The sequence below is a fragment of the Herpailurus yagouaroundi genome, unplaced genomic scaffold, assembly GCF_014898765.1.
Source record: "Herpailurus yagouaroundi ecotype Mexico unplaced genomic scaffold, PumYag 308, whole genome shotgun sequence".
NCBI classification, from domain to species: domain Eukaryota; kingdom Metazoa; phylum Chordata; class Mammalia; order Carnivora; family Felidae; genus Herpailurus; species Herpailurus yagouaroundi.
Genome location: NW_024412525.1, coordinates 5,728,329 through 5,748,315, shown reverse-complemented (window position 1 = coordinate 5,748,315; position 19,987 = coordinate 5,728,329). Strand labels below are relative to the sequence as shown.

Here is a 19,987-nt window from a genome sequence, read left to right as displayed (position 1 = left end):
CCCCCCCCCCCCCCCCCCCCCCCCCGGGGGAATTCTGTACTTCCAGAAGCCAGGGCTAATCTGGAGAACAGGGGGAATTTTCTATCTAGAAAGAAAGTCATGGATGTCAGTGGGGAAGATGAATAAAGGCTAATTCTAGAAAAGCCAGGTCCTTCCTGGGACAACTAACTGAGCCCAGGATCCTGCTCTAAAAGAGAAGGCTGTAGCTCATGATCTCTGGGGCCCAAGCTTTAGGTAAGGGGCAGTTTAGCCCCTCTCCTGATTGGACCGGACCCCTAAAAGGCAAGGTGCTTCTCCTGCATATGAGGACCGCAAATCAGACTAAAAGAAGAATTTGATTTGCCAGGTGCTACAAGATATACTGCTGTGGTGGGGCCCGAAGGATCCAGGAAAATAGTCTTTTTTTTTTTTTTTTTTTTTTTTAACATTTATTCATTTTTAAGAGGCGGAGAGAGACAGACCCGAGCAGGGGAGGGGCAGAGAGAGGGAGACCCAGAATCCAAAGCAGGCTCCAGGCTCCAAGCGGTGGAAGCTGCTTCTGGGTCAGAGCCCGCTGACACAGCACAGAGCCCGACACGGGGCTCGAACTCACAAACCTCGAGATCATGACCTGAGCCAAAGTTGGACGCTTAACCAACTGGGCCACCCGGGCGCCCCATGTCTTTAATCATTGAGACAGGAAACAACGGTTCACGACAAATCACAGAGCTGCCCCGTCTTGGCCTGGCGAGCGGCTGGCTGCCTCTGGTTCTCTGTCCACCTAAGGAGCCTTTGCATGCGGAGAGGAAGAGAAAAGACGAGGGGACGAGACGGAACAGAGAAGGCGGCTGTCCTCCCCAGCAATTGGGTAGGAGTTCCGGCTGGCACAGACCTGAGTGTATACATGAATGACTGAACGGGCAGAGTGTCATGTGACTCTGAAGGTAGATGTATTTGTGTGGACAGGCCGAGGAACGCAGCGGGACTCTAGAGCAGGGCCCCTTCGGCCTCTCGTGTAATCTGGCCTGCAAGCTCAGACACACGAGGAAGCCCCCCAGATGCATGGTCTGGCCTCCCCCAGCCGCTGAGGGGTCGGCAGGGCAGCCGCACCCACCTCTGACCCAGCAGGATCTCAGACGTAAATAAGCCAGGCTCCTTTGGCACCTGCCAAGATCTGTCTTCTTGGCAAGAGCCTAGGGCTAAGGGTGGCCCCTCGCTTGCCATCCCTCGGAGTAAACAGGGGTGCTTATTTATGCCGGGGCAGAGAAGAAAAAATCTTGTTGTCGAGTAAGTCTGGTAGAGCAGTATACGGAAGAACAGGATGTCCAGAGTCTGCTCTGGTTTAGGTGATGAGCTGAACACCACTGGTTTCCCTGCCTGGAGCCTGGAGATAAGACCTCCTGAGGCCACAGGAAGCATCCAAGCGTGACACGATCTCTCCACTCTCTGCACCTCACCGTGTGCACCCGGCCCTCTCGCCCACCCTGCCTGCCCTGGTTCAGCAGGGGCAGCAGGCTGGACCGTCAGTAAAAGTCCTGCCACAGAGCACCTCCGTGCTGGTCTCCGAAGGCTGTCTAGACACCTTCTGTGAGCTCTAGGCTCCCACCCGCACGCTGTTCCTTGTCCTCAGAGGCCACCAACCACACCACACAGAGGGGGAAGGGCAACCAGAGCAAGGCCAGGAGCCAGCCTGGCAGGGCTGGCCATAAACCCAGTGCTCCTGCATTATCCCCCTCCCGAGACCCTCCAGCTGGGTGCACCTTGCACAAGCCTGGAAGTGGGGAGAGGAACATGGCAGCAGCTTAGGGAAAATTTTGAATAAGACCAAGAAGGAAGCAATGAGTCAATCAGATGTGGAACAAATGAGAAAAAGGGAATATATGCCTCTGATCCCTGCAGGGGCTAATCTGGTCCCTGAAATGCTGGGAGCAGGACACAAAGGCAGGATGGGAAGAGTTACTAGGTTTCTCTGAGAGTACACATTTTCTCAGAACTGCTGCTCAGGAGAGGAAGAGAGAGAGGGAGAGGGAGAGGGAGAGGGAGAGGGAGAGGGAGAGGGAGAGAGAGAGAGAATAAACACTCATCTGCTGGGGGACACTCAACTCCACTGTTGCTGCACACGTAACCAGTGGTTCCTGCTGCAGCCCCTGGGGCCCGAGTTTCCCAGAGGTTAAGGCTATGTTACATACAGATGGAGAACCCAGATGTCACCTGCATTCTCTGGGCACCTAGGGCCCCAGTGCCCCAACAAATGATGACAATTTTTTTCGCTTTATAGATGTCAGGCAGAGAGAGTAGCTAATTTGCTCAGTGCTATACAAATAGTAGAAAGCAGGATGGTGGGGCGGAGATGGGCATTTGTTTTTGCTTTTTTTAAAAAAAGAAAAAAAGTTCATTTATTTATTCTTGAGAGAGAGAGAGAGAACGCATGTGCGCATAAGCAGGGGAGGGGCAGAGCGAGGAGGAGAGAGAGAGTTCCAAGCAGGCTTCGTGCTTTCCGCACAGAGCCTGACGTGGGGCTTGATCTCACGAACCGTAAGATCAGGACCTGAGCCAAAATCGAGAGCCCGACGCTTAACCAACTGAGCCACCCAGGTGCCCCCCGATTTTGCTTTTAGGGGAAATCATTTAAGGCACAATGTCGAAAACAGCTAACTGGAGGGAACAAATGATAGCCAACAATGTCACCAAGGCTGAGCTGCCTCCCAGGATCACGAGCCCCTATCTGTTCCCCTGCTGTCCTTGGGGCTCCAGGTCCCCTGCTCTCTTCGGGTGGGGGCTGGGCTAGCCTCTCCATGACAGCTGAGGAACTATAGCTGCCTCCAGGCTGTTCCAGTAACTCAACCCCCGCCTGGGCCGCTCTGGTCCGAAAGCCAGCTGGTGAGTTCCAAACAATGGCAAGGGGTGTGGGTAGTGGGGGAGGCTTATGAATTAAAAATAGATGCTAGTAATCACCAGGGAGCTTGCAGAGAGCATGCGGAGCATTGTTTACTAGAGAGAAGAATACCTTCTATTCATGCCCAGACCGGGGTGGAACCACCACAGCTTCTCACACCAACCAATGGCCTCTGGGTCTGGGGGAGTCAGCTGACAGAGCCGGGTTGGCTGGAAGACCCCCTTGCTCCTCAGGAGCTCCCCAGGCCTCGCCTATCTCTGGAGGAACAGCTACAGGCTGGAAAGTTGTGTCACTGAAGGGGGAACGGCACCCCAGCAATAAAGTCACCCTCTTGGGCCGAGGCAGGTCTGCTCCCTATGGATACTGCATCACGTGACCCCTGGTGCTTTCAGTGACCTTACATCTGTTTCGTCTCACGAACACGCTCGAATGTGGGCTCTAGTCTCCTCTCTGCCATGAAAGTAGCTGGGTGTCCTCAGGCAAGCAGTCTCTTGATTCCTCTAGGACTCGGTCTATTCATCCGGAAAATGAGGATAAGAACACCTGCTCTGGCAACTTCACAGGGAGGTTGTTCAGATTCACTGGGCAATACATATGACAGAGTTGGGGAGAGCTGAAAGTTCTAAATAAGGATATAAGACAGTCATAGGAACAATCATGTCCCCAGGGCACTGTCCTGCCTGGCAGCTCGCCCAAGAGCGTCCGGCCCCGGTCTTTCACCGGCAGCAAGAGAAGAACCCCGGCTGTCTCGGGGCCAGTGTCTGCACGAGCCATGTGCAAAAGCCTGGGGAGAAGCTTCCCGGCGGACACGCCCACCCCCACGCCCCCCAGCCCCCTGCATTCGCGGTCAGCAAACATCAACAACCCTTCACCAGCTTCTCACGGGGCCGGCCACCCGCCCGCTCCGTCTGCTCAGGCAGCCAGAGAACACAAGGTTCACATGCTCCTCTTCATAAAGTAGCTGTGGTACTGGGGACCCTGGCCTGGCAGGACGGTTCTAATTTTATTTTTCAAGTGTCTTCACTGACTCAGCACTGAGAGGTGGGTCCGGCTGCAGCTGCACGCAGAGCACCTGTTCACTGTGGCCTGGTAAGCTGCTTCATTCTGCTGGCCCCTCTGGGGTCTCCATTCCACAAGCCCTTTCAGCCAACACATGCAGATCTCACTCTGGGAACACACTCTCCACAGTTGAAACTAGGCTTGCAAATGGTCCGGTGCCATCGTTCTAAATCCTATCTTCACGCCGACAACTCCCAACTGTATGCCTCCAGCCTGGATCTCTCCCCAGGACTCCAGACTCATACATCTGACTGCCTACTTGGCATTTCCATGTGGATGTTTAATAGCCGTCTCAAACATAACAGGTCCAAAACCCAGCTCCGCTTTCTGGGGGGGGGCCGGCCCCCCCCCCCGCCACGGCCCCTGCCAGATATCTGTTCCATTTGCCTTTTTTCCCAACTCCGTGAATGACGATTTCGTCTTTCCAGCTGCCAGGCCAAAAAGCCGTGTGCCGTCTTTGCCTGCTTTCACGCTCCACGTCCGTCAGAGGGGGACGTGGCCTGATCTCCGAAGCAAATCCAGAATCCAGCCACTTCTCCCCACCCTTACCACTCCCACCCAGCTGCAAGACACCACCGCCCCGTGCCTGGAGTATTTCGACAGCTTCCCGGCTGGACTCCGTGTTTACACCCCGGCTCGTAGCCTGTTCACACAGCAGCCAGCGTGGTCTTCTGAAAAGGTAACACTCATCTGCACAAAAACCTTCTAATGACCTCCCATCTCACTTGGGAAAAAAGTCAGAAGCCCCTTTCCTGGCCCATGAGGCCCTAGGTGACCCACAACTCTCCCCACCCATCTTTAAAACCCCAATAAAACCCAAAGTGCCTCAACCCACTATCTGCTGTCCTGTCTCCCCGCACGGGCAACACATGCTGCCCCCACTTCCACCAGCTCCGCAATCCACTGAAACGGGTTTCTTGCTGGTTACCAATGACCCCCTCTGCGTGTGCTGCCTGCACACACTTCCATACCCAGATAGGACCTGTCACTCCTGCCCCATTTCACTCTTTTGACTACTCGCTCCTCCTGCTTCAGGATTCTCTCTCTCCATGGTGACTCCTCTGTGTCTGGCTGTTCTGTCCCTTTTATGTCACATCTGTCCTCGACTTCGCGCTCACTTGACACGTGCCCTTCAGGGGTCTCTTCTATACCCATGATTTCAAGCTCAGTGCTGACTTCCAGAGTGCCAGCCCGAGTCCAGACCTCTCGCCCATGAACCCGACTGCCCGCTGGAGCTCTTTAGTCGGACAGCTCCCAAAGGCACCTGCAACTCAATGCGTCCAAAAGTGAACTCATCACTCTCCTTCCACAACCTGCTCCTACTTCCGTGTTTCCTCAACTAGAAGATGCCCCATCCGCGAGGTTGGTAAGCCAGAAACCCTGGAATCATCCTCTCCTCTTTCCTTTTGTCTTCCTATCCACTTTCTCACCTGGCAGTGCTGATTCCAACTTCCAAATGTCTTCCGGATTTGTCTCCTCCTTTCCATCCTCACTGCTGCGGCCCAGACTCCTGAAGCAGCTCCAAAACCGGTTTCCTTGACTCCACTCCTAACCCCCTTCCTGGTCTATTGTCTACACTGAGATCCAGGGGGACCACTTCCTTCCGGCTTCCTGCCTAACACCCATGGACACCTTCACACTACCTGTGTAGTCTGGCCTCTGCCTACCCATCGGTCCCCAACACAGCTGGATGCTGTGACCACAGCGAAGGCCAGGAGAACCCCTGCGCCAGCTCGCGGACTTCTGTACATGCTACTCCCTCTCCCCCCACCCCTTCCGCCTAGTTCTTTCCTGGGCTAAACTGTACTCCTTCAAGGCTCAAGTCAATGGCTTCCTCCAGAAGGTCTTTACCAACGCCAGTTCCCTCCCCCTGCTCCCAAAGGCCGCACAGCCTCTATCACAGCCTTACCACCTTATTCTGTCTGTTGCCCGTCTGCCCCCCACCTCTATTCAGTAAGCTCGTGAACACAGTACCTCAGCTTGTTCATTCTTATGGCATTAGCAAGCGTTCAGTGAGCACTTGTCATATGAACAAAGGAGTGAGGACAGAACTTCAGAAAGTGCCAAACTAGCTTTTCTCCTTACCCTTACCCTCTCCTTACCCCTCATGGCTTCCTCTCCTATCTTCTTTGGTTGGTAATAATAATAAAAACGATACTGTGCCAGGCTCCATCCCAGACATTTATACATACGTGAACCCATTCGAACCTAGAGCAACTCTACTGTTATTATCCTCGCTTTCAGCTGGGGAAACTGAGGTACACAGACGTTGAGTGACTGACGCAGCTTACTAAGTGCAGAGCCAGGGCCGGCGCCAGCCTGGGCTCTGAACCAACTGCCGGTACTGCTCCTTGATGGCCTGTTTAAGGTAAACAAGCCGGAATTAACATCCTCATTTTTTAAAACCCCTGAGACAAAGAGAAACGAACCCTTTGGGGATCATCTCTTGCCTTGGGTTTGGTCCAACCCCGCGGACAGTTCTGTGGGCAGCAGGGTGTGGGTACCCACCCGGCAGGGCCCCCAGCTCAGCCCCCCGCAGGTCCAGAGGCCCCTCCGCGGATGGCTCTCGCGCCCCAGTGCCTCCCCACCACACCGAGGCCACGCCCCCTCGTGCCCCACCTCACCTTATCGCCGCCCTCGGCCTCCTCGGCCAGGAGGTACACGTTGCCGCCGTCAGCCAGCAGCAGGGCCGTGTCGGTGGTGGAGGAGGAGCGGGGACGGCACTGGTGCTGGTGCAGGATGGCGGCCAGGCTGCTGTCCTGGGGGGCCTTGCGCAGCAGGTGGGGGCTGCCGCGCTGGGGCTCCAGGGAGCTGCTCTTGGTGCGCCGGCTGCCGCCCCCGCCGCCGCCCCCGCCGCTGCCGTGCAGGCTGGCACCCCGCTTGATCGAGGGCCGGGAGCGGATCTGCTGCAGCACGCGGTTGAAGGCGGTGGGCCGCGCGGGCAGGTCGTGCAGGGACATGGCGTAGGAGACGCGGTGCATCTCCGGGGAGCGCTCCTTCTCGTCCGGGGAGTCATGGTCGGACATGCCCTGCTGCTGCTGCTGCTGCTGCTGCTGCTGCTGCTGCTGCTGGGAATCCTGAGACGTCTGATGCTCCCTCTCCCGAGACCGGCGCCGGCTGTGGAACAGGTGCTTCAGGCCGTGGCCAAACATGGAGCCCTCTGAGAGCTGCTGGATTTTCTTAACGGGGAGAGATGAAGAACCCTCGTGAATGGAAAGCTCTGGAATGCCCAGTTGTTGGGGACAGAGGTGGGGGGGGTGTGTGCTCTTGGGAGATCACTAGAGCTACTACAGCTGTCTGAACCTGGAAGATCCCTGCGAATGGCCTGTCATGCCTAAAAGGGCACCTTGCAGAAAGGTAGCAAGCAACCCTGACCCAGTCTCTATTCCCCAAGAAATGTACCCCCACAGCCCTCCACAGGACATTCGCGATCAACACACGGTTCAGGGTTACTGGTCATGCGATCTTGTGACTAGTCTGAGGCTCACGGGGTTGTATCCTTCTGGATCGATTCCCGCCACCCCTGCCCTCCGGTCTGTCCCTCCTTCTGAGTTCAGTCCTCTTTCGAGCTGCGCTGGCTCTTTTAGACCACCAGGCACCCGTTTCCAAAGATGCCTCCTTGCGGTGCTCTCTGAGAAGATCAGGGTCAGACCATCAGGTTTTACCATTGTAGAAGACGTTGCTGAATGCTTACCCAACATGTGTTCCCCTTCCTTACCAACCAAACGGCCTGGCCGTCATGCCCCTTGCTAAAAATTCTTATACTTCATCAGACTCCCTTGCAGCTAGGAGTGACACGTGACAGCTCTAGCCAATGAAAAGCAAGGTGAGAGTTTTTAGCAGCACTTTTTGCTTTCCTGATAAAGCTCCTGGCCCTTCCTACTTCCTCAGGTCTGGAATGTAGCGGTAATTCCTGGACACATAGCTGCCATCTTGCAACCACAAGATGACTGGCATGATGGTGAAGGGCTACACACACACACACACACACACACACACACACACACACACGGCAGAGCCGCGAGCGACAGGTTTGGGAACTTGATGCCAAAGCAGTTCTGAATGCCCATCTTGGGATTCTGGCCACATGAAATAAATAAACCTATCTTTGTCTACAACACCGTACCTATCTTAGCACGCTCTTCTGTTATTTGCAGCCAGTCTCATTCCTGATGTAGTTGGCAATAAAAGAAGTTTTACTGGAGTTTCCAGGTTGGTGGATACATCCATGCCAGGAGGATGGTGTACCCCAGTTCTACCGGGACAGAAGCTCCTGCACTCGGGACCCTTCTGGACCTCGTCCCATGTATATTTCTCCATCTGGCTATTCATCTGTATCCTTTGTAATACCCTTTGTAACGAACTGGTAAACAAAAAATAAATAATAAACATTACTTCTATGGGCATGCCTCACAGTGCAATCAGTAACGTGACCACTTCTTCAGCATCCCTATCGGAATGAGGTATCTAAGTCAGTGTCTTTCCCCTCAGATTGGAACGGACCAAAGGGGCCCTGGAGCCCAGTGCTGCCCTGGCCCCAGCCTTCCCTCTCAGCTCTGCTGCTCCCCAGGCAGGACTGTTCAGGCCAGAGACAGACAGCGTGCCTGTCAGGGGGCTGGCTTCTTTGGCCAGGCCGAGCCCTAGGCAGAGAGCTTCAGAGCCAAAGGGAGGGCTGGGCCATGCAGTGACCAGGTGAGAAGCCACACTCTGGAACTCCTAAGAAGAAAAATTCGGAACCTGGCCATTTGGGGCTCAGTGAGCCCCAGCAGGTCCTCACTTGGGAGGAACAACCCATAATCTCATGAGCCAGCCTCATTTTTATCTATTTTTAAATATTTATTTTGGGAGAGTGTGAGCATGAGCAGGGGAGGGGCAGAAAAAGAGGCAGAAAGAGAATCCCAAGCAGGCTCCTCGGCGTCAGCACAGAGCCCAAGGCGGGGCTCAAACCCACGATCCGTGAGACTGTGACGTGAGCCGAAGTCAGACGCTCAACCGACTGAGCCACCCAGGTGCCCCTGAGTTTTCTTTTCTTCTTGAAATAAACTCACAGACAGAAAACCTTAGACCATGCAGAAACCAAGAAAAAAAAAAAAAAAAACCCCATGTTAGATGTGAATTAGCTGACCCGGCTCTTGTTTTTTTATACCTCAGGATTGTATGTGGAGACAGCTGCACTGACCTCTGAGTGTCAGTAACTAAGCTATCGTAAATTTGTGTAAAAGTTCAGGATTTTCAGTTGTGGCCTCATTTGAGTCTCCCCACAATCCTCAAAGTAGGCAGGGCCTTTCCATCACCCATTTTACAGGCCAGATATGTTACATCGGCACAAGTCACCATGGGCTCACGGTTTACAGTTTTCAAGGGGTTTTTTTTTCTTCTACATGATCTCACTTGATTTTCCCGGACACTAATAAAAGCAACAGTAGCAACATCTCCACTTGTAGAAGAGGAAAGGAAGGCTACCACCATTGCTTCTCAAGAATTTAATTCTGGGGCAGCCCCGGAGACATCAGGTTACACAGTGTGAGGCTCTCCCACGGAGTTACTGTCCCCACAGGGCCAGCCTGAGGCAGGGCCAGGAGGCCCCCCTGAATCTGCTCCGGGCAGAGCCAACATGTCCAGGGCAGACGGACAGGGGAGCGCACTCTGCCACCAACTTGGAAGTGGCCAGATCCCGTGGCCTCCAGACCAGGGACGGCCAGGACGCTCCTTCCTCCTGAGGCCCAAGCTGATACCAGACCTCCCTCCAGGCATCATGGATGGGGCCAGCTGGCTCTGGCATTTGCCGAGCTGCTCCTGTCAAACAGTCATTACAAACTGGCCTCCCAGCTTCCCATTCCAGGTCTCTCTGTCCTCTCCCTACCACTCCTGACCCACCTTCTCCAACTCAGAGGCCCATCTTCTGTATCTGCTCAGGTAAAAAGAGTTCCCTTCAAAAGACTTCATCGGGTCCCAGAGCTCTGAGCCCTGGGAAACAGGCAGAGGTGCTATGGACAGCGGTCACACTGTCTGCTATATTGCCTTGAATCCTAAGATCCTTGGTCAATTTATTTTTAAATCATGCAGCATTTTTTAAAGCGCTCTCCAATCTATGCTGTCATCCTAACCTTAGGAGGGAGAACGGGATAGGTATAGATCAATTGTCTCCATTTTGCAGATTAAAAAAACTGAGGCACAGCACAGTTAAGTGGTTCATCCAAGTTACATGGGCAAGTCCCCCAACTTCTAGTCTAATTTACCCTCACTGGCTCACACACTGATTCTAAGACTAAAGCAGATGTGGTATTTACATGCATTCCAGAACAGTATCAGAGGCAGGATTACAACAAACCTAAAAAGGCCTGGGCCAGGGGGAGTCGGGTCCCCTGAACCGTAATGGCCGATGTGCCCATGCCACATTGTAGGACTTGGGTAAGGGCTTTAACCACAGTGGGCCTTCATTTCCCCTCTTCCCCGTCTGTTCTGAAGGTGAAGGAAAGCCCAGGATGGTGACTGGCTGACCACAGGACCTTTGCTTTAGTAGTACCGAGGAGTCTGCTAAAGTCTATGGTAGGCGTGAGGGGAAAGAACAAAAAAGCAGCCAAAGAATAATGAGATGGGGGTGTTGCTCACTAACAAAGTGCAAGACAAGAGAGCTGGGTGACCCGTGAGCTGGGGTGCTTCTGCATATAGGCGTCCAAGAGGAGATGGTTGAGAAGTTTTGACATAACGTGGTAAGTATTTTTTTAAAAAAAACAAAAAACAAAAAACACAGCTCAGCACATACACATAACCAGCCACAAGTTTTGGAAATGAGGAAAACCATGGTGACTAGCTTGAGGGAACTTGGCCACCAACGCAGCAGAAAGCGCCACCTGTTCTGACTAACAGGTTCCAGCTCCTAAATGTCACTTGCTTTTCCACATTGACTTTTGCTTTTCCCCAGCTGCCAGGAACCATTGTGGTGGCCAAACGAAGCCACGGATTAGGAGGAGAGAGCCAAGATGTTTCAGAGTCAGGGGTGAGGCATAAACAGAGCTCTCCGGACCTAGTAGAATGAGCGAGAACAGTCCCAGAACAGCCCAGAGGCCAGCAGTTAGCCAGAAAGGAGAGCTTCCAGGCCGGGGGCTGACACCTGGGGAGGGGGAGGAGAGGACACTTGCTGTCTCCTCCCCCTGGAACTATTTTTAAGGGCAGAAAGGACCCCCTCTCCTTAGGGTGCTGTCATCCGCTCAGGAAGAAAGCATGAGCTGGATGATTTTTGTAAGATCCTTCCTGAGAAGTTTGTGGTGTCTCAACAGGCTTCATCCGTTTTCCTCCCTGGGTGTGGGTCCCCCAAAGGGGAAGTTTGCTCCAAAATCTGCAAACACAGCTGCATGAGATCAGAAGTAAAATGCTTTAGGGTACAGCGTCTTTGGCACCATCTGGTTAAAAACAGCCCAAAGTGGGGCGCCTGTGGGGCTCAGTCAGTTCAGCGCTGGACTCTTGATGTTCGCTTCAGGTCACGATCTCACAGTTCATGGATTCGAGCCCCGAGTTGGGCTCGGCGTTGACAGTGCGGGGCCTGCTTGGGATTCTCTCTGCCCCCACCCTTGCCCTGCCCCTGCCCCACGTGCGCGCTCCCTCTCTCCCTCTCAAAATAAACAAATAAACATTTTTTAAAAATAGCCGAAAGCAGCCTCTGATTCCTACAGGTCCCTGTGTTCTTAACTCCCAGAAAAGCTGGATCTTAACAAGTCATGATAACCAATAGCAAATTATCCCAACCTGGCAGCTGAATGCACATCCCTTCCTCCCACCTGGGTTCAGAACTCCCTCCACCCCACCACAGCCTCGGGTGCAGGGGGGTGACTGGGTCACCATGAGCCTTAGCAAGCCTAGGTCGCCAACGTTCCTCTATTTATAGGGTCTCTATGGAAACAGGGCCAGCATTAGAGAGCTAATCGCTGTGAAAACCCACAGAGTCCTACTCTCAGGATACAAAGTGGATTGAGGAAGTCTCCAATTGCCCTTAAGAAGCCTTGGGTGGGGGGCCTGGGGGCTGGGACAGTGAGCCTTGCCCCAGGTCTGGCACCGACGAGGATAATGACGGAGAGAAGTGAGTAGTTGCCAGCGTTCAGGCCTGTCTGGGGTTTCTATGAGAAACACAGTGATGAAAGATTTTTGGAATCATTTTTTTCTCCCCCAGCATCACAGCTGACACTTAAAAAAAGGCAGATCTCAACACAGGGGCAAATGACTTCCCCATTCTCAATTTTATTTTAATTCCTCCTTCCTTTATTGCTTAGAGAATTCTGCCTGGTGCCAATGCAAGTCTGGGAAGGCGACCGCCTCCCCTGGGTCTTTAGGCAGAACCGACTCGACATATACCAGTCCGGAAGATTTAAAAGTTGCCCGTGTGGTGCGCCCTCTCTCCACCTCCTCTCCTCCTACCCACCCTTCACTGGCTGCCCCCTCCATCAAGCCATCCCCCACCAGGTCTCACTGCCCTGCTCTGAATTCCAGAGAGCTCATTATCTGCACCGCTCACCTTGCAATTAATCGCGTGCCTTGTGACACGGCTTCTAGTGCTTTCTCAAACTGTTATCCAACTTTTTACCTGCTTATGGACAGACTCCTCAACGGAGGGCAAGAGTTCTATCATCTATATCTTTGCATCCCTAATTTTACCTGACAATTGCTGCGTAATTATTTATTTTCTGAGTGGGAACTATCCAAGCCTACAGAACCATCTTAAAAGAGGACTTAATCCTTAGACAATGACCTTTTCCAAAGACATAAAATGCTCAGCCAGGCAGCTTGTGTCCAACCCAGATCCCTCCTGCTACAGTTCAAAGTCTTATCTCAGTGTACCTCATCCCAGTAACGGCCAAGGCTGAACTGGCCTGGAAGGAGATGAACAGGGACCCAGGAGCCTGACCGTGTTTACCGTCTTCACACACAGTTGGGGTCAGGGCTCAGGTGCTCACAGCCAGTGTTGTTTTCCAGGGTGGACATGACTCAGTTAACTTGGCTGGAATAAGGAAGCCTTTAGCCATTCAGTTTGAAAAGTAACCTATTATTTTTCTCACACAATCACAAAACATTCCTGCTATCCCTCAACAGCTTTGTTCTAACTTCGTAACATGGAGAGAGGCTTACGTGTCTGGCTGATAACGGTGGACCTTGTCCAGTCCTGGCCGCGTTCTAAGAATGCACCCTCCTGGTCTATGAGGATTTCTAAGGCAGGGGCCATCTCTTAGAAGAGAGACGAAAACAGGGAAGAATTTTGAGTTGGCCTCCACAACTACCAATGAGAAGCCAGCTGAGCTTTTCCCCCAGCTCCCGACACTCACACTTTTTCTTAACACTTCCACCTAAAATCCAGGTCCTGGGAGATGTTTCAATTCCTTGTCGAGGGAGACAGTCTTGTTAGCATGACTGGCAACGAAGGACAATTAGATCCACAAAAAAAACAGAAGTACATTCGGCAAACACTGAGCCTGCGGGACAGTTCCCACTAGACCCACGAGGGCAGCTGGGAATTTATCGAGAACCCGATATGTGGCAGGAGGACGGAGAGCTCCCTTTGCCACGTGCTTTCCCCGTCGGTCACCAATTCCTCCGGAGCCCACATACAGGGCTGCTCTGAATATTACTGGAGGCAAAGAGGGGTGGGGATGGGGCCGTCCTGGGCCTTGGGACCCTCCACCCTCTGCACCTTAGGTGCAGGTGGGGTGAAAACCAGGGAACCTCAGCATTTTTCACACCCCTCCACTATCCCTGACGATTTACAGGGCTGGGAGAACTAGTGTATTCTAGTCAAAAAGGACACTGGCCCCACGAAGCCCTTGGCACTTGCCACTTCACTTCCCCCATTTAGAAAGCCCCTCTCCTTTTTTTTTTTTTTTTTTAATGTTTTTATTTAGTTTTGAGACAGAGAGAGACAGAGCATGAGCAGGGGAGGGGCAGAGAGAGAGGGAGACACAGAATCCGAAGCAGGCTCCAGGCTCCGAGCGGTCAGCACAGAGCCTGACGCGGGGCTCGAACTCACGGACTGTGAGATCATGACCTGAGCCAAAGTCGGACGCTTAACCGACTGAGCCACTCAGGTGCCCCAACCCCTTTCCTCTTCTTTGGTAATTAACATTCTACCCTCTCTTTATTATTTTTTTATTTTTTATTTTTATTTTAGAGAGAGAGAAAGCACACACAAGTGAGGGAGAGGGGCAGAGGGAGAGAAAGAATTGGAAGCGGGCTCCACACTCAGTGTGGAGCTCGACAAGTGGCTCGATCCCACGACCCTCGGATCACAACCTGAGCTGAAATCAAGAGTTGGATGCTTAACCCACTGAGCCTACCCAGGTGCCCCCTACCCTTTCTTTAATATCTTGCTCTAAGCCCACCTCTTCCAATCGACCCCATATGTTTCTGACTCCACTGCATGATGCTCAAAGCACTCTTACACTTATGTGTGCTTTGATGGGTGATTTTCCTGCAAGCATTTCATCCTGTTTGGCTGGGGGCTTACCTGTTGCCAAAGAACTAATTTCCCCTAATTTCCCCCTCCCTTGATCTTACATCTACTGCAATCCTACTTCCCTGATGAAATCTATCCCAGGGGTTCAGCCCCTGTGTGAGACTGAAGGAATCTTCATGCCTGAACATATCACTCCTAAAGCAGAAGTAGGAGAAGGCATGTAGAGCCATACTCTACCATCAGAACCCTCCACTAGAATCCCAGAGCACACACGCTCCTTCCTGTGAAGTAACTTGTCTTCTCCTCCACTGACGCAGTAGAGAAACTGAAACCCAGAAATCTGATCAAGAGCCATGGCCTTGGGGCACCTGGGTGGCTCAGTCGGTTGAGCGGCCGACTTTGGCTCAGGTCATGATCTCGCGGTCCGTGGGTTCGAGCCCCGCGTCGGGCTCTGTGCTGACAGCTCAGAGCCTGGAGCCTGTTTCAGATTCTGTGTCTCCCTCTCTCTGACCCTCCCCCATTATGCTCTGTCTCTCTCTGTCTCAAAAATAAATAAACGTTAAATTTTTTTTTTCAACGTTTATTTATTTTTGGGACAGAGAGACAGAGCATGAACGGGTGAGGGGCAGAGAGAGAGGGAGACACAGAATCGGAAACAGGCCCCAGGCTCCGAGCCATCAGCCCAGAGCCTGACGCGGGGCTCGAACTCACGGACCGCGAGATCATGACCTGGCTGAAGTCGGACGCCCAACTGACTGTGCCACCCAGGCGCCCCAAAAATAAATAAACGTTAAAAAAAAAATTAAAAAAAAAAAGAGCCATGGCCTTAAAAAAAAGGGGGGTGGGGGAAACAAACAAGGGGTGCCTGCTGGCTGGCTTAGTCAGTAGAGTACACGACTCTTGATCTTGGGGTCGTGAGTTCAAGCCCCACGTTGGATGTAATGCTTACTTAAAAAAGAAAAAAAAAAAGTCAAACAAAAAAAAGAACAGAAAAACAAGCAGGGGCTTCTTGGGAATGTCAACGTTCTTTCTCGACTCAGATGGTAGGTAAAGGGGGTGTCTGTTTTGCTGTTGTAAACGATACGTATGCGTTTTCAGACACTTTTCCAGACATGTCTTATTCACACTTTAGAACAGCGCCTTTCCCACTGAAGGGGTTCGGTATCTGTTGACCCATGATCCCTTCCCCAGTGGACTGTCTATGGGAGGCCCGGGCCATTTGGGAGAGGCTTAAGTACCTGTGAGCGCCAATAAAGGTGGGGAGGCCGCAAGGGGAACCACACAGGATTCGGCCGGGACTTTCGGCCAGCTATGTGGCTTCTAATCGCTTTTTCTCATCTTACTCTGAACAGGCAGGGAGGCTAGTGCATGGGGTGAATGCAAGACCATCAGCTGGAACCCAAATGAATCTAAAGTCAAAAGCACTTCGAGCCAGGACTGTAATAATGGGATTCCAGCGTACCCCCTTTTTTCTTCTGGGAAAAGTATTAACAGTGCCCAGAAATCCCTGGGGAAATTATCCACAGGGGCTTTCGTGAGGGGAAGAGAACGTCAAGGGAAGGCCTCTGGCCCCGCACTTTCAGAGTCTCCCTTTCAGGAAAGGCTCAATTGCTCTGGCTGCACAAGGGGAGGGAGAGGTGGCGAGGCTGGTGATTTCCTCCTTGCCATGAGGCTTCTGGAACCCAGGACAGAGCCAGCTGACTCTTACGCTTCGCCACTCATCCCAGGCCTCAGCAACAGCTACCACCCACTGTAGTTTTAACAGGAACGTGTGCCCCGTGTCCCTTTCTGCAGTTTCCTCTGAGCTCCTCCCCGCTCCCTTTTCTCACTGGCACTGGGTTTCCTCCCCGGAGAATTCCAGTGTACTTTTTGGTCAGCTAACTCTCTCTGTTGCCGGCCATCCTGGCCTGTCCTCCCGACTAGCAGGGAATCTGGTAGTGGCAAAGGACTTGATGATGGTGACAAACGACTCGAGACATGAACTGAAGTGGTTAAATAGGAATCCAAGCCACGAGTGGAGGGAGGGGGCAACGGGACTCTGGATTGTTGGGCTCCTGTTGTAGGGAAGCCACGTCAAGTGTGCTGAGGAGCTAAGAAGGCCCCCAAAGTACCCCCATGAACCTCCTGGGGGGCAATGTCCATTTGCAGGTGATTTTTCAGTAACAATTACATAATTGCTCCTTTATGATTGCTGTTTAACTATTTTTCCTTCTTTTCATTGGCCCTCCAACCCTGTAATTACAGGTCCCAGGCCCCTGCAGCAGAAACTTACAGCACAGAGTCATATGCTGCACAACACTGAAGGGAGGCCAAAGGAGCCCCTGAAACCTGTAGGTGCCACTAGTTAGGGCACCATTCAGATCTACTTGGCAAAGACTAAAATCCCCCCCCCCCCAACCTCCATGGAGGTGCTTCAGACAAAGAGCCTCCTTTTTTTTTTTTTTTTGCCCCTTTCTCAAGATGATTTCTTCCGATGCATTTAATCTATCACAATGCCTGAAGCTGTCACAAGAAAACAGAAGTGGGACTAAGGGACCAAAAGTCTCCATCTCCAAAGTTTAAAATGAAAACAAAAGCAAGCCAGAACCGCTAGTCGCTCTAGGCCAGACACAGGTGTTACAAAAAAAGTTAAACTTGCCCCTGTCTGGTATCACCATCAAATCCAAACAAGTCTGCTTCTAGCCAGTGTTAGAGCCAGTCATGGAATTTTTCCATCATTGGGAAAACTGTGCCACCGTTGGTAAACGACTTTTTCTAGCATTGGAGACCAAGTTTGGACACTTCAATCTTCCTACTCCCTTTTCCGAGAAAAAGGCTCAGAAAAGTTGAGTGATTTGCCTGAGAGCACACAGCAAATCAAATTTCGATGGCCCAGTCCTTATCTGGTTCTGAAGTCCCTACCTCGTAAACATGTTTTGATAAAGCAGACAGAGATAAACAGGAAAGGGCTCTGCTCGTCTCCCCATCCTCCTACTGAGCAAGCAGCAGCTATGTTTTCTCCTTCTTGCTGCCAGCCTGGGTCCACATGGCTGTAATCTACCTCAGTGATATGTTTTGGGGAGGGGGCGGTGAGGCTCCTTTTCTCACATCTGATCTCAATTCTGCTTCAGGGAAGTTCAGGGGTTAATATCAGGTGTAGAGTTGTTGCTGCATCTGCCTGACCAGAACGAGGGCGTCACACACACACACACACACACACACACACACACACACACACACTAATAAAAATAAAAAAGACAAAGAAGAGAGAGAGAGATGATAGAGGAGGGTGGAGATGAACGAGCTTTCTTAAGGCAGCGTTTTCGACAGAGACAAAGACACCGCAGCCCCCACACCACAACCAGCCCACCCACCTTCCCCCATGTAGGCAAGCGGGGGATATGAATGGGGCTGGCAGTTCCCACTGCTGGCCTGCGCTGGAGAGTGGGGGAGTTTCCAAGGCTGCTTCTCATAAACTCAGGGCAAGGGTCCCATCTGGTCAGAGAATCAGGTTTTGCTGGCCAGACTCCTCTGGATGGGCCCAGAATGAGGCTGAAGTGTGCAGCAGAAGGTTCACCTCCTTCCCACATCAACATTAAGGGCACCCATTTCTGTTCATTATCTCACTTAAAATAGGAACCACACCTCCTGACCACACAGGGTGGGCTCAGAGGTGACAGCTGAGACAGGCGCCAAGGATGCCTCGGGCCTGACGAGAGAACAAACCTCCTGTGCACAGCCTACCCAATGGAGCTCATCTTTAGACAGAAGGCTTGCCCCAAACCTCTGAACAGGGCACTTGCAGAACAAGAGGTCACATTCCCACAACTGCCACAATATATTTTTTTAAGTACACACAAGGAGCTAGCTGTCTCCCTTTCTACCCCTCCCCGAGGCACACAGACAGGTAACACACCCAGGTAAGAGCACACTCACCTGCGCTCTGACTTCCTGACTCTGAGCTGCTCAGGCCAAACGAGGAATGTCATTGGCTTATTCTGGTAAGCTCCTTAGTGGCTGCTGCCATAGGATACGGGCTTTATTTAACATAACGGAGTCCTTTTGCTCCCCTAGCCCAGGCCTTGCACCCCCTCTGGAGACTATCTCTCCGGAGGCATCAATCTCCAAGGCATCTAAGTTCCTTCCTTGGGCTGACATCTCGCTCAGCCCCGTGGTGAGCCGGCTTGCAAATCCTGAGCCTGCAGTCCCTGTGGCAGCTCCAGCAAAGGCGCATTATTTATCCCCGCTTCTGTTTTAATTAATATAGAGACATATTCAACATAGCTCGATAATCGTGTCGGCAACCGCAGGCCGGAAAATAAAGGGCTCCCAGCTGCATGTGATCGGCTGTTTCGGATTCTGGTTCTAACTGCCGGCTCAGCATGTGTGCCCCGAGCCAGCCCAAGCACCGCTTGGCCACCTGTCAGTTCTCCACCCTGGGGGTTGGTTCAGCAGGCAGGCAGGGATCTCCAAGCACTAGCTTAACCTCTGGCTCCACCTAACGGCAAGAAATCCACACTCCCCTTTCACAGATGGGCAAACTGAGCTTCATCCAGGAAGGTCCCAAAAGGAGGAAACTAATTCAGCAAAGGAAACGAATGGTCCTCTACTTGGCCTCCCACGCTGCAATGTTCTTCCCCTGCCATCTTACAGGAGGGAAAGTGATGTCAACTTTTTAGTTAGCATCTTGGAATTCTCCAGCCCTTTGTCTGCGAACAGCACTTCACACACATTATTCAAACAATCTCGGGTGGGTGAGTCACTAGAACGTCTGCTGAATAATGAGGAACAAACACAGAGGCCTGAAATGGGGCTGAAAGACGGAGGCACAAATGGTACCTGACGTCCAGCCCGGGGTTCTGGCCGAACATCCTCTCTGACCTTTGCCTGGCTTCCCCATCACTTTCCTCCTGTGAAAGCACTTCAGCGTGGGACGGGGAGAGCTAAGTCGCTGGCTGGGCTTGCCAGGGGAAGGTCTGCGCTCACCTTTAAATCAGGAGGCTTGCTTCGGGGCCCCGGGTTCGGCGCCGCGGCAGCGCCCGCATCTGAAGTTGGCCCGCCTGCAGAGTTAGCACCCGTGGCCTCCCCAGGCCGGAGGTCCGCGCCCGGCAGGTGGCAAGCGGCATCTTCCAGCCCAGCTCCATCCTCCTCGCCCTGCTGTTGCTGCAGCTCGTCCGATTTGCACCTCTTCATGGTGTATATGGGTCGGCAAGGGGAATCTGTCCTTCCAAGCGCGCCGTCTTGGGGGAGACCGCACCCCTTCTTGCACTCAGAAAACGAGGCCCGGGGTCTGAATTAGTAACGAGGGAGGGGTCGGCGGGTCACAATTTCTTGAATTGAAAGCTAAATCAGGATGAGGGAGGGGCGAGGACAGGGAGCCTTGGTTACAGCCTGGAATAGTTCATTACGACCTGGGGAGCGGAGGCAGGTCACAGTCGAGGCTGGGCAGCAGGAGTCCTTGGGCAGTCATTGGAGCGGGAGGAGGAAGACGGCCCCCGGCCCCCCAAACTTTCTGCTCCCGGGCGCCGGCTGGGCGGAGGGGAGCCGGGCGGCACGGCGCATCCCTCCCGGCGGGCCGGGCTGCTGGGCGAGGCAGGGCACCGGGCAGCCGGCGGGGCAGGTCTTTGGCTGCCGCC

The 19,987-nt window shown here is 52.9% G+C and overlaps 1 protein-coding gene across 4 annotated transcripts in view; it reads right to left on the bottom strand.

The window, feature by feature from the left end:
• The window catches only part of TMCC2 (transmembrane and coiled-coil domain family 2), a 40,775-nt gene extending 20,788 nt beyond the window's left edge, over positions 1-19,987 (bottom strand). Inside the window, exons 1-3 of one of the 4 annotated variants that reach the window (XM_040462353.1) lie at positions 19,338-19,450; positions 8,061-8,297; positions 6,559-7,113 (exon numbers count right to left, since the gene is read on the bottom strand). In XM_040462353.1, the coding sequence (XP_040318287.1) occupies positions 6,559-7,086 (528 nt within the window). In that variant the 5' untranslated portion in view covers positions 7,087-7,113; positions 8,061-8,297; positions 19,338-19,450. Of the gene's footprint in view, positions 1-6,558; positions 7,114-8,060; positions 8,298-18,287; positions 19,268-19,337 lie in introns of those variants that run through there. The other 3 variants (XM_040462351.1, XM_040462349.1, XM_040462350.1) reach the window with 3 other exon arrangements.